General features: G+C 47.4%; 5 protein-coding genes across 5 annotated transcripts; 4 read left to right on the top strand and 1 right to left on the bottom strand.

Moving 5' to 3' along the window:
* Positions 1-541: 541 nt before the first annotated feature.
* Positions 542-2,971, top strand: TrAtP1_006204 (uncharacterized protein; the record flags this gene model as incomplete). Its single annotated transcript, XM_014082838.2, has 1 exon — positions 542-2,971. The coding sequence occupies one exon, from the start codon at positions 542-544 to the stop codon at positions 2,969-2,971; it is 2,430 nt and encodes an 809-aa protein (XP_013938313.2).
* Positions 2,972-3,020: 49 nt separating this feature from the next.
* Positions 3,021-3,374, top strand: TrAtP1_006203 (uncharacterized protein; the record flags this gene model as incomplete). The annotated part of the gene is made up of 1 exon (XM_066113022.1): positions 3,021-3,374. One exon carries the CDS (start codon positions 3,021-3,023, stop codon positions 3,372-3,374), a length of 354 nt encoding a protein of 117 aa, XP_065969108.1.
* Positions 3,375-3,678: 304 nt separating this feature from the next.
* Positions 3,679-6,663, top strand: TrAtP1_006202 (uncharacterized protein). Its single transcript, XM_014082837.2, has 5 exons — positions 3,679-4,458; positions 4,521-4,708; positions 4,766-4,905; positions 4,978-5,549; positions 5,622-6,663. The coding sequence occupies exons 1-5, from the start codon at positions 4,233-4,235 to the stop codon at positions 6,284-6,286; spliced, it is 1,791 nt and encodes a 596-aa protein (XP_013938312.2). The 5' UTR covers positions 3,679-4,232; the 3' UTR covers positions 6,287-6,663.
* Positions 6,664-7,918: 1,255 nt separating this feature from the next.
* Positions 7,919-8,446, top strand: TrAtP1_006201 (uncharacterized protein; the record flags this gene model as incomplete). The annotated part of the gene is made up of 2 exons (XM_014082836.2): positions 7,919-8,326; positions 8,403-8,446. The coding sequence occupies exons 1-2, from the start codon at positions 8,101-8,103 to the stop codon at positions 8,444-8,446; spliced, it is 270 nt and encodes an 89-aa protein (XP_013938311.2). The 5' UTR covers positions 7,919-8,100.
* Positions 8,447-9,278: 832 nt separating this feature from the next.
* On the bottom strand, positions 9,279-12,468 carry TrAtP1_006200 (uncharacterized protein; the record flags this gene model as incomplete). The annotated part of the gene is made up of 4 exons (XM_014082835.2): positions 9,279-10,282; positions 10,354-11,106; positions 11,184-12,215; positions 12,273-12,468. The coding sequence occupies 4 exons, from the start codon at positions 12,466-12,468 to the stop codon at positions 9,279-9,281; spliced, it is 2,985 nt and encodes a 994-aa protein (XP_013938310.2).
* Positions 12,469-12,933: the final 465 nt, after the last annotated feature.

The raw sequence follows: 12,933 nt of genomic DNA, 5'->3' as shown, positions 1-12,933 counted from the left end.
AAATGCAGGCCTCTGTAGCTCTTCCTAGACGGAGCATGGCCAATTGTTTGGCTTGGAGCTATCATTAATGTGACTTGTAGCTTCACGCTATCAAACATGATCTCATATTTCATGGCTGCACATCGTTAATCCCACTAATCATCCATGCAGATAGTCCTACGCTTTACGGAAAACGAAATAGCAGGAGCCAGCTCATCAAGCTCTTACATGAAAACCAGCACCGATCTGAGAAAATAAAAGTAGTTCTAAAATATTATCGGGTGGTTGCCTGGGTTCTTGCAAGACCCATGCGAGTTAATTGGCTGAGGCCTCTCAATCTCACGGTGGCTGCCTTGCAGCTGCCTAGTTGCTGCGGCGTGAGTCACGACTTCACTAAGAGGGAGGCTCATGGCTTATACGAGCAGTCTGATGAGTGGTATTAATATGTCGACTTCTTCTCATCAAATAATCCTTTTACTCCATACTCACTCAACCTCTCTCACAACCCCCCATTTTCCATTTCCAACTACCATCTTATAATTCTCAAAAGCCAGACTCAACAATGGCTCGCACAAAGCAGACCACCAGAAAGCCTATCCCCAGACGGGGCGGTGGCCGATTTGGTGGTAATAACGGCAATGGCAATGGCAATGGCCGTTCGGCACGCACATATGGCCCTCATGACCTCGATTTTATTGCACTCCAAGAGGAGGCGGAGCGCCGCGAGCGCATCCTTGCTGATCAACGTCGAGTTGCGGCCAAGTGGCGCCCTAAGATCCCTGAAATCCGCAAAGTCAACTTCGAAAACTTCAAGAACCGTTTCCAGGGCGAAAACGAGCCTGACTATGCTGTCGATGTCCTCATGGCTGGTCCTGGACTTCAAGGTCAGATCCGCCGCGAGCGTGCTATCCGCCGTAGCGAGGAGACGGCTCGAGTGCGCAAGAGCTTCTACAGCCTCTATGATGCTGGAGCCGACCGCCGCAAGAAGATCGATCCCCTCGACAAAGTGAAGCGAGAAAAGAGAAATGAACTTCTCTCAACTGATACAGAGATTCAGCGCATTCGTGTGCAGTCACAGCCCATCCTGGGACATCTGACGTCCCTGTTGAACGACACAGAGTCGAGATCTACCCCTCGCACATTTATGCGCCCGTTCAAGGCTCTTGTGTACTTCCAGCCCAAGATGAAAGAAATTCTTGCCACTCTGGAAGAGAAATGGGCCGACTATGAAGAGCTTGATGAGCACTCTGATGCTGCAGATGCGGCTAGTGAAGAGGCCGAGGTCATCGTGGAGATTGACAGCAAAAACGATACTGATACTGACGCCAAGTCTGACGCAGAGGGTGACGAAGAGGACAAGGATGATGTCGAGTCGCTCGCATCGGTTGATTCAAACGTCGATGAAGACTTTGACGGCCTCATGGACAGCCCCGAGGCTCTGAGGGACATGCGATGCTACGTCAAATTCATTGACGAGGAAATCATGCCTCTCTACCAACGCTTCGAGGGCAGCACCGCCGAGAAAGTCAAGTTTGACGACTTGTGGTCTCTTTTCCGGGTGGGAGACCTGGTCCACATGCCAGCCGCTGTTGAAGCTGGCGGACGATACCACGAGGTTTGGCGCATCTACAAGATCCAGGCACCGCAGCCTGAGACGTCCTACCCTAAAAACGGCTGGGGATTCTTCGACGAGTTTGACGACATTGATGACCAAAACAAGTTCAAGATCTCAGCCTACTACGTGGACTACGATGGTACTGCCTTTGGCGCCGTGAAGACCAAGTTTGAGATTGAAGGCTTCTCGGGCGAACGATCCATCGACTCGCTGCCCTGTTATCCAATGCGCTACCAGTCCGGCTATGAGGAGCTGATCAGTGGTTTGAAGGACCAGGGCCGCAAGTTCCTGCATTACTTGGATGATCGCCACCAGCAACACAACGCGTGGACCTTGACGAGGAACCCGCCCTCGCACCGCAATGACCCCGACCAGGAGATCTTGGACAACGAGTACTACGAAAAGATGCGCCACCCGGAGTTTGTGGAGAGTGATGTGATTGTTGACATGACTGAGGCGTACCAGAAGATGCCCAACTGGCGACCTGACTTCCACCAGTTGGCAGTCAACAAGGCTGTGCGCTGTGAGATTGCCGATGACGAGATTCCGATCCAGAAATGGTTTGACGGCGTCCGCCAGAACAGGTCATATGTGCAAAAGGAGATTATCCAAAAGGCCGATGGCATCGAGAGCCGCCAGCGCCGAGACAATCTCGCCGTTGATACCTTTTTGCGCAACCGCCTTAGGGGATCTCGAAACTTTGAGGCAAACGCGCAGGCTCAGAAGCTACGCGATGAGGATCTTGTCTTGCTCCCCAAGCGTATGTTTGCGTATGCCCTACGTGAGCGTCGCTTCATGCCTGTCGACTTGAACCTCCTCAAACCTATCAAGCGCGAGGTTGGAGTGTTTGAGAACCTCCGCATTCATGGCGACTACAAGGATGTTGTCCGCAGTCTAGTCATGTCTCACTTCCGGAAGAAGGAGCTGGAGCGGCGATATGTTGACGCTGCCACAGAAGGCCCAGGACAGGATCTGATCCAGGGCAAGGGCCGTGGTCTGGTCGTTCTACTGCACGGTGTGCCCGGTGTGGGTAAGACTGCGACTGCTGAAGCCGTCGCTATGGAGAACAAGAAGCCGCTGTTTGTGATTACGTGCGGTGATCTTGGTCTCTCGCCTCACGAGGTTGAATCTTCTCTGAAGAATGTCTTCCGCCTTGCGCACTTGTGGGACTGCGTGCTCCTTCTTGATGAGGCAGATGTTTTCCTTTCGCAACGATCCAAGCTCGACATGAAGCGAAATGCGCTTGTGTCTGTGTTCCTCCGTGTCCTTGAGTACTACAACGGTCTCTTGTTCTTGACAACCAACCGTGTGGGTACTATTGATGAGGCGTTCAAGTCACGAATCCACCTGTCTCTGTACTACCCCCCCTCTCGATAAGACTCAGACAACTGAGATCTTCCGTCTTAACGTCGCCAAGCTCAGAGTGATGGAGTCTGAGCGACAGAAGATGACTGGTGAGCCCTCAATGATCATCAAAGACGACGAGATCCTTGAATTTGCTGCGAAACATTACGAGGATCTCGCTCGATCCACCGGTTGCTGGAATGGTCGACAGATCAGGAACGCCTTCCAGATTGCATCAAGCCTGGCACTGCACAACTACACCAAGCAAGCGGATATCGCTCGTGCCAAGGGCCAGCTGCCGCCTGCAGCTCCAGTTTTGGATAAAACGCTGTTTAACAAGGTGCAGATGTCGACACAGAGCTTTGACAAGCATATGAAGAAGGAAGAGGGCAAGTACGATGAGGAGATTCCGATGAGGGGAACATTCGATGATTAAGTGAGGACGAAGCTATAAATTGCGCTTGAGTGGGATTATATTTTGGGAAACTTTGTATTGAGCATATAGTTATGATCTGAACGCTACGAATTTATTTGCACGTTGATTCTAAATAGCCCCCTGAACCTCGTGGTGCAGTGCAAGTAATCACTTTCTTTTGGTTAGGGTGTTTGACGTAACATGAAGTTTCGTTAGAATCGCTGAACCGTAAAACTGTACACATGCATATACGCGTCGAAACTGGAAGCCTAAACTAATGGAGCCCTTGTGAGGTAGACTCGAGCAAGCTCTTGCAACTGTACACCAAGGCATGATATTCAAGAGCCACGTATATTAAGCTTAACTATATTCCGAAGCATGATACTATTCGAGAGCCTAGTAAACTAGGCTTAACAAAAACGAAATAGGGCTTCGCGAGACGAATACAAGACGCGAAAAGCCGGAACTAGAACTCATGGGGTATTTCCATTGCGAGCGGGCCGATTTCCCGCATGGGAGTTGAAAAATGCGGGGTGAAGCAGCCAGGGGTCTTCTTCATGTTGATAAAGGAGCCCCTTAGCGAGGCCGATGCTAAGACTTTATCGCCTAGGGTTAAATATGGAAGGATGCAAGAATTTTACCGTCATCCCACGATGATACGAGGTTGCTGTGGTAGAATCAAGTTAAATCACGGAGCAAATCTAGTCCATTTGGCCGAGATGTTTTGGCACGGCTGCACAAGATGTGCCGAGTTGAGTATATATACTCATCCTTTCGCTTTCTTCTAAAGTCGATACATTTAACTCGCAGACGACGTCGTCTATTAGGAGCACTTGTCTGTCAATCGTTTGCTTCGCTGTCTAGCGTTCTCTTGGCACCATGGGGGCGCTACGTTCCTTTGTTATTTTCGGAAGTCTTGCGTCTTCGGCTCTTTCGACGGCGGTTCCGCCTCTACAGCCCCGAGCGGTGGCAGGCCAAGGTTGGTCACTGCAGTCGGCATCATGTCCTGCCAACGCCAAATCTTGCGGCAACGGGTCTTGCTGCCCTTCGACGTCAAACTGCCAAGCCACCGGGAATGGTGAAGTGGAAGCCTGCTGTCCTTCAAGTAAGCGAATACTGGGTTTCCAGTCTGAAATACATCCGCTGATAATTATTCACAATTTCTAGCAAGTAATTGCCGAGGCAGTGTTGAAGGTGCGCCAAGTTGTGCAGACGTCGCGTGGTCGTTATGGACGGGAAGTTTTGGGAATGGGTTCTGCTGCGAGGTCGGGTTAACTGGAGCCTTTGTTAATGGGGGATCAGTTGCCGGTATTTGCGCAACCTCTGTTCCCTCCGGATACTCTACGGCTTCGCTGGTAAGAAAGCTGGATCTTACTTTGAGAAAAGAAACCGACATCTAACTGTAATTCCAGGTCAGCAAAGGAACGGGAACTCCGGTTACTTCTACCCCTCCAACGTCTTCAACTTCATCATCTGCGCACACGACAACTAAAGCAAGTTCTACAAAGTCGAGTGGCTCTGGACCAACATCAACTACAGTGCCGAGAGCGGTGTAAGAAGCCCTGTTTTGAGCGTCGCTGCAAATACAAGTCAACCTGTGCGTACTGAACTAATTAAATAATAGATTTGCCCACTACATGGTCGGATCTATGAACGCAACAGACGCTGTGCAGGATATTACAGACGCAAAGGCAGTAGGGTTTGATGCTTTTGCGCTCAACACCCACGACATCACGGATTCCTGGGCTCTAGAAGCATTGGGATACTTGTTCGATGCAGCTGACCAAAATGGCTTTAAGCTATTTATGTCGTTTGACATGAGTTGGCAAACCACCATTGCTCCATCTCAGATCCCATCATTTCTGCTCAACTATATTTCTCGCCCTTCATATTACACCGTCTCCGGCAGGCCTCTCGTTAGCACCTATGATGGTGGCTTCATTGCAAACTCTGACTGGCTCTCAGGCTTTAAGCAGCCACTACAGGCCCAAGGCATTAACCCGTACTTTATTCCCAACTTTGGCGACTGGAGCGGCTGGCCGAATAACTTCTTTTCAACTTATACTGTTGCCGATGGCGTCTTCAGCTGGGAGTCTGCGTGGCCTGCTACAAACACCGGCAAATCCAATGTTTCCGATAGTGTTGATCAGAACCTGCTCCAGCAAGCGCGGGCCGCTGGTAAAGTTTATCTGATGCGTAAGAATCCTCTTTGCACACTCTCTTCTTCATCTTTTCAGTACAAGTGCTAACGAGACACTTGTTATATAGCTTTATCAAGTTTCCAGTTCAAATATCAAGGTGCAAACCAAGACTGGTACCGCATTGGAGAAGTCAACTTGCCACAGCGATTCGAACAAGTGTTGGATTTGCAGCCAGACTTGGTAGAGCTAATCACCTGGAATGACGCAGGAGAAGGGCATTATATAGGCAATTTCTTCCAGCAACAAATCGATGGCACGAATATTGGAGACTACGCCAACGGGTTCGATCATACAGGTTGGCAACAGCTAGTGTCGCCCTTCATTAAAGCATACAAAAGCGGCACAGCTACCAGCGGCAGCCAGATTCTGCCTCCCGGATCGGCTCCCGTGGGTTCATTATGGTATCGTACCCTGCTGACCAGCGCCAGCTGCTCATCCACGATTGCAAACTCCGAACAGGCCCAAGACACGGTTAACTTTGCTGTGCTTCTGCCCTCAAGTGACTACACGATCAAAGTGTTCAGCAATAACGGGCTGATTGGCAGCTTCACTGGCACTGCTGGGCTCAATTATCGCGCTGTGCCTGGGCTGAGCGTTGGTGGGGGACAATATATCCAAATCGTGAATAGCGCTGGCTCTGTGGTTGCATCGGCCACGGGCACGAAGCAGGTAACGACGCAGAGTTCCAACGCCACCTGCAACTGGAACTACGAGGTCGTGGGCCTCTCATAGGCCATTTTGCTTCTCAGTAGGATAAAGCCGAGTGTTGAGAGATAGAAGACTTGTGAACATTCATGGCTTGTTAATTCGAAAGAGTAATATTTTGTCGTCAGTTTATCCTGATGCGGGCTTGGTGTTATTATTATATGTGGCATTCTGAAAATGGGAGTTGTGCAGCTGTTCCTAGACACACTTGTCGCGTCTTGAAGGTCATGAAAGAGTTGATAAACACCCGAGATTTCCATTTATACTAAATTAAGTCGTGCCAATAGTTACCACCTTTGGGTTAATAGTTGCATATTTCGGCTTGTTTTGGACCTTTTCCTGCCTACTTGGAAGCAGAATATCTAGATTCATAGACGGGCGGAGAGCGAATATATGTTGGTGGACATGCTAAAAGCTGCTCTTGAATGGACGAATCATGTCGCAGATTATTACTGCATTGTTTAGCAATGGAACAAAGACGGTGAGCCTCTCAACGTTATTTTAAGCTGGATTTATGCTTCTATACCAAAATGGAGTAGATCAACAGAACACATACACGAGGGGCTTGATCAAGAAAGCGACGATAGACAGGTCCTGGCGGAAATACGCGACGTGTCATAATAGCCTGAAAACGAATAGCATCATGCGGCATGTACTACTATAACTTTTCGTTCTCATTCGGGCGACCGGCCGGTCATTGTGGAACCCGTGTATAGAGACTTCCGCTATTATTAACGAGCATAAGTGATGATAAAGTACATGGATAGATGTAATTCATTATACGTCTTTCATTACCAATTCGCAAAAGGAACACTACGAGGAGTAGATGCTTAGATTTCGCTTTCCATGTTCCGTCATTGACATCAAGCATAAGCCAAATACATATTGAAGCGGCTAAGCCGGAATGCAAGCAGCGAGTGTGACCCTCCAACGTCGCCTTGTTGCCTCACTATTGGCATTGATCAGGAAGGTCGCAATTGTGAAGCGAGCGGGGTTAGACTTAGGCTGCTTTTTTATAAGTCGATATTATAATGTTTTCAACAAAATTCTGTTTCACGTGTCAGGGATCATCAAGTAACTGCCGACGTCCGTCTTGCTTGGCATTGCCCCGCTCGGATCTCGAGTCAACAGGTAAAGAGTAGCCTTAAAACAGCTCCCAAATGTTTGGGTAACGATATATCCATCATAATCTTAGCCTTGAATATCTACAGCGATTTGAGTATTCGAGAAGAGCATCAAGTCAGCTGTATACGTATTTTCTATTCCTAGATTGAACTAGTCGCCTGACAAAAATATCGTAGACATCAGATCTCTCCCGCTCTCGTACGAAAGATCTTCAGCAGCGACGGCCCGACGGATAGATGACCTGGCTAGCATGACGTGGATACCGGTGGCCGTTGATGGCACCCAAATTACCTAACGGAAATAATAGTAGGAATGCGGAGAGCGTTACTTTGAGGAATAATTCATGACCCCTACAGTTCAAAAGAGATCGAGTTCCCGTGAGTCTTACCGCTTCAGTCTTCATGTCCGTCTGGGGTGCATGAATAACGATTGAGGATACGACTTCAGAATGCGGGGATATATGTAATTCGATTCAAATGCGGGGGGAGAAATATAATTGCGTTGAGAATATACTGAGATGGCCAAAGATGAGAAAGCACATGCTTACAGAAAGGAATCACCCTCGGCATTCTGCCTTGCCTATGAACTATAAAGCCAAGTGCTGCCTGCCTTCGAGTTCATCCCACAATTCGTTGACAAAGATCTTCAAACACTTATACCTGCAACTACGAAACGGCTGTTCTCGTCTTTAAAGTCTATCCTATCCACTCTCCAAAATGAAGTTCACTCTTGCTCTTGCTACCTTTGTTGCCGCCGTCTACGGCCAGACCGTTGCTGACATCCCCGCATGCGCTGTTCCTTGCATCGAAAGCGCAATTGCGAGTCAGACTACCTGCTCAGACACTGACTTGGCATGCGTTTGCGAAAGCGCAAATTTTGATGCCATCGAGGCGGCTTCTACTTCATGTGTAATTACTGCTTGTGGTGCCGATGTTGCTATCAGTACGCATATATCTTTTAAGTTCAAGAGACGTGAAACATAATTATCCCTACCAATACTGACTCTCTTTACTTATAGACCAGGTTCTCCCTGCCGTTCAGGCTCTCTGCGCCGCACAGTAAAACGTTTACTGGCGAGTATCAAAAGCGAAGGTGAAAGGCTGAATGTCCAGTATATGTATATAACAGAATTAAAAGGCTGGATAATATATACAATTGGCCAATTTCGGTTATATCATGGTTCCAAAAGACTATATTCCGTGACACAATGTTGTGGGTTCCATTTGCAGGTGCATTAATATGTATATTGTTCTAAATCTACAGGACCTATTAGCTTAGCCTTTATTCAGTCTGTCAAGGACTTGAGCGATGTAGTATTTCTTATCCCAGATAAACTACGGCGTAGATAAAGTATTTCAGTTGCCAAATACCGCCTGTACGATAAAATATGTGTTGAAATAAACAACAGGCCCGCCCTTACTGAGCGAGGTTACTATGCTTATAAGGGTCTCTTCCGACAATATGAGTGATGACGTTCCTGAATCTTGCTTAATTAGTCTTCCGAGGCAAAAATAGTTCTTATTACATAGTAATGCGATATTAGCGGCGTAGAGTCGTAGGTAGCTTCCTCAAACTTGCGCAATGTCTCTTTATGTCGAGAGACTAGCTGATGACGGACAATACAAAGGCTAGCTTCTTTTTCCAGGGAATTCAGGACAACTTTTCTGGGCATAAGAGTTTAGTCACTCGTTCTTAGTTATGAAATAGCATTTATCATAATTTTAGCAGATTCCCCTCGAGATCACTTAAAAGTAATCTACTGGTAGTATAAGACCACAAAAGTCGAATTGATTGCTTTATGACTGACAAATATCTACATTAATCGCCATACAAGGTAGTCACAAGCTGGTATATAAAGAAAAATCCTACCTAAAACCTCGTTCCTATTTAAAGATCACGACGTATACGCCTGAACTTGGCTGTCAGACACGTAGTGGCTCCCGCCCTTACATCTATAGCCACTTCCCTCTCTGACCCAATCAAATCCCGCCTCGCATTGGCCAATGGACTGCAAAGCTTGCTGTACAGACTTGACTTTGTTCACCTGCTCGTCATATGCACAGTATTCCTCCTCTTTAACAATAGGAGTCTCTTCTACTTTGTCAGTCTGCATGCATGTCGCTTGCTCGTTGAAACATGCTTGTGGCTTGTTCTCTGACATATGGTAGCTGATTGACATTTGAGCCGACTCTGTTTGGCGGAAAGCTTCCATTATGTTGTTCGAATCGTTCATTTGCATGGAAAACTTCATCTGGAACATCTTGTGGAAAAAGTAATTCGCCCGTTCCACCGAGAGATACAATCCACTTCCCATTTGACCAGCAGGTATAATATTCGTGAGAACATCTGTTACCATCCAATCTGATAACGATCGTACGTCATTAGCGTTTCTCCAATGGCTAATGCTGCAAAGTATTTCGAACTGGTTCACGAAGTAATTCACAATTTGATCGCCAAAGATGCTGCTGCTAACTCCATTTTCTGCTAGTAGTCGTTTGAGGAGGACCAGGCATTCTGAAGCGGTGAGTTTTTCGAAGGTGATTTCTTTGAATACAGAGCCGCCGATGCCATGCGCTTTAGCAATGAGTGCTTCAATTTCGTGAGATGGACCCGCCAAGATCATAACGATATTCTGACTATGCTTTTGTAGAAGTCGAACGAGCTCGTTGATTGCTTCGGTAGCGTATCCACCTTCCATAAGCTGGTGGGCGTTGTCGATATACAGAACGCCCCCGAGACCTTTCATAAACTGTGATCTAGTCTTGGGAGCAGTGTGGCCCACATGTTCACCAATGAAATCTGCCGCTGAGCACTCAACAAATATCTTGTCGGTAGACAGAACTCCTAGATCGTACAATAAGGTATTCATATAGCGAGCAACTGTAGTCTTTCCGGTACCTATTACGGTCAGCATCTAGCTCATCTCAATAGCAAGGGCATATCCACTTGTAAATGGCCAAGGCACGAACCTGAGGGCCCTTTAAAGATAAAGGATTTTGGGACGACCGGCGTAATACCAAGTCTCCGTGACTTTGTTACTTGAAGTAAGTTTTGATACTGCTCCAGTTGGAATATAACATTGTTCGATACTTTGTTTTGTAGAACAGCTCTACAATTAGCAGATGCGTGTTGTGCACGGCCATGGTTCGGGTCGAAATCCTCTTGGCTTAGGATCATGTCATGGCCATAGTTAGATGCGGCTGCCTTTGACTGCCTTTGCAAGCTATTTTCCATGGCAGCTGAGATGAGATTGTCAACTTCTCTCCCATTGCTAAAATCCTGTCGCATTCGGGCTCGGTTCAAGACTTCCAAGGCGGCTCTCAAGCCTTCTGGTGTTGATTTCAAGTTTCGAGACCCTAGTTTCCGCTGCAATATTTCCCAGAGTTGAGCGTCGTTGAAGTCTTTGAAACGAAATGGTTTGTCGGCGGCAAACCTCCCCGAGAGCCCGGGGTTGGCATTACGGAACATCTCCATCAGTCTTTCTTCGTAGCCAAGCAGGATCACGCAGCGGTCTTCTCCAGGAACGCTTTGTACTTCGGCAACAAGTGTGTCGAGCACAGCGCCTCGGTATGAATCGCCGCGATTAGCTTCGCCAGGATCTAGCATATAAGCTTCATCGATGATCAACACCTTCCCGACTGTTGCCGAAAGTATGGATTTCGTCTGTGCTTCCGATTTCCCGACAGCCTCGCCTATAAAGTCTGCAGGATTCTTTGTAACCACTTTTCGTATGTTAGTCATACAGGTATTTCATCAGTAGAAAGAAGATACAAGAGACCGGAGAGGTATGTATACGCACCCTCGCCATTGCTGAGGAAGCCCAAATCGACCAGTATCTGCCCGTACAACTTGGCCACAGTTGTTTTACCAGTGCCCGGTGACCCGACAAATATTCGATTCAAAGAGAAGCTCAAAGGCGCCAACTCGGCCATTTCTCGTCGATAGTTCATCTCAAGTGCTTCAAACATGTTATTAATCGATTTCTTCACCTCTTCCAGTCCGGTGAGCTGTTGAAGCTTTGCCCAAGCCGAGCTTGTCAATCTAACATCTGCAGGGTTTGGTCCTAAAATATCTTCCTTCGTGAAGGTAAAGACTTCGTTGTTCGCCATATTTTTGCGCTTATAAAGTCGCTTGGCTTGGCGTTGCCAAATTTTGAGCAATACATTTTCCACAGCGCGGGCGTTACCGAATCCTTTTTTCCCTCGGCTGCAAGCTAATCGACGGATAGCCACGCGCATGTATTTTCCATGCATTCCATCCTCGACTCTCATCTTGCCTTTGTATTTCCTTTCAATTTGACTGACGAGAGTTTGTAAGAGCTCTTGGTCAGTAAAGTCGGCAAACTGAAGAGTGTGAGGGATTCGGCTTTTTAACCCAGGGTTATGTCCAAAGAAGGATTCGAGCTCTTCTTTATATCCCGCAAAAATTACAACCAAGTTTCCAACATTGTTCTCAATCTCTGTAAGAATAATATCGAGAACTTGACGACCGGAGTTGGGCACATGTGGAGCAGTTAGCTGGTAGGCCTCGTCCACAAACAAAACTCCGCCATCTTTTAAACAGCCAGGTTCGAGGGAAGAAGTCGCGCGGACAAATGCTGTAGGATCATTTGAATAATCGTCTTCGTCATCGTCGTCACGAGACGGCTGTTGAACTCTTGTTCCCAACAGACTCTGAAGTGGGTTACCCCCAGATACGTTGAACAACTCCTTGACTTCTTTCGGCCCCATGCATACTAGCTGTGCACCAGATGTTTCTTTATATGTTTTGGATTTTACAATATCGATGCACCGTAAGAATCTAGCATATAGTCTGGCCACTGTAGTTTTTCCTGTCAAGACTCTGTGAGTAATTTGCTCTCACGGAAGATGGCAGAACGAAAGCTTACCTGTTCCAGGATTTCCTTGGAAAACAGTATGCCATCGCTCTGTTCGGGGGTTCGTTCCTTGGAGAGAGCAGATACGGACACAGCCCTCTATGTTATCGAACTGCTCTTTGACTTCTTTCAGCCCAACCAACTTGTTCAACTCTGCGAGGACCTTGGTCTTAGGCGTTTCGCGTTTTCTTCGATTTACAGAACCCATTGTTTCTTGGCCCTTGCGCTATTTTTATAGACCATTCCAGTATTGCATCTTCGTAACTCGGTCGTTAAAAGGCGGGGTTTGGATGAAAGGGCGCGGACGTTGTCACACAAGTGGCCGTGTCGAAATTTGGAAAACGTTTAATCTCGGAGTCGGATCCTAGCGATTGCCCACGGGGAGGAACAATGGAAACAAATGGAGCTGTCGTAGTATTAAGAATGAGAAAACTAGAACATAACAAGCTCTCAAGAGATCAAGCAAAAATGACATTTACTGAGTGCTGAGGTTTCACGTGCGGAAAGAGTAAGACACATTGTACAACCATCTATCTATCGAGAAGTCGCCCTGCTTTCCATCATGTAGCCGCAGTTATTCCAGCCAATGTATATTAAATGTACATGCATGTGTATCTGGCTAGACTTCGAAGTCTTGGGCATGAAAAGTAGTTGGGCCTAATGGCTGATCGCG

This window comes from Trichoderma atroviride, chromosome 3, assembly GCF_020647795.1.
Source record: "Trichoderma atroviride chromosome 3, complete sequence".
Taxonomy (NCBI): domain Eukaryota; kingdom Fungi; phylum Ascomycota; class Sordariomycetes; order Hypocreales; family Hypocreaceae; genus Trichoderma; species Trichoderma atroviride.
This window is presented reverse-complemented; position numbering and strand designations above follow the sequence as displayed.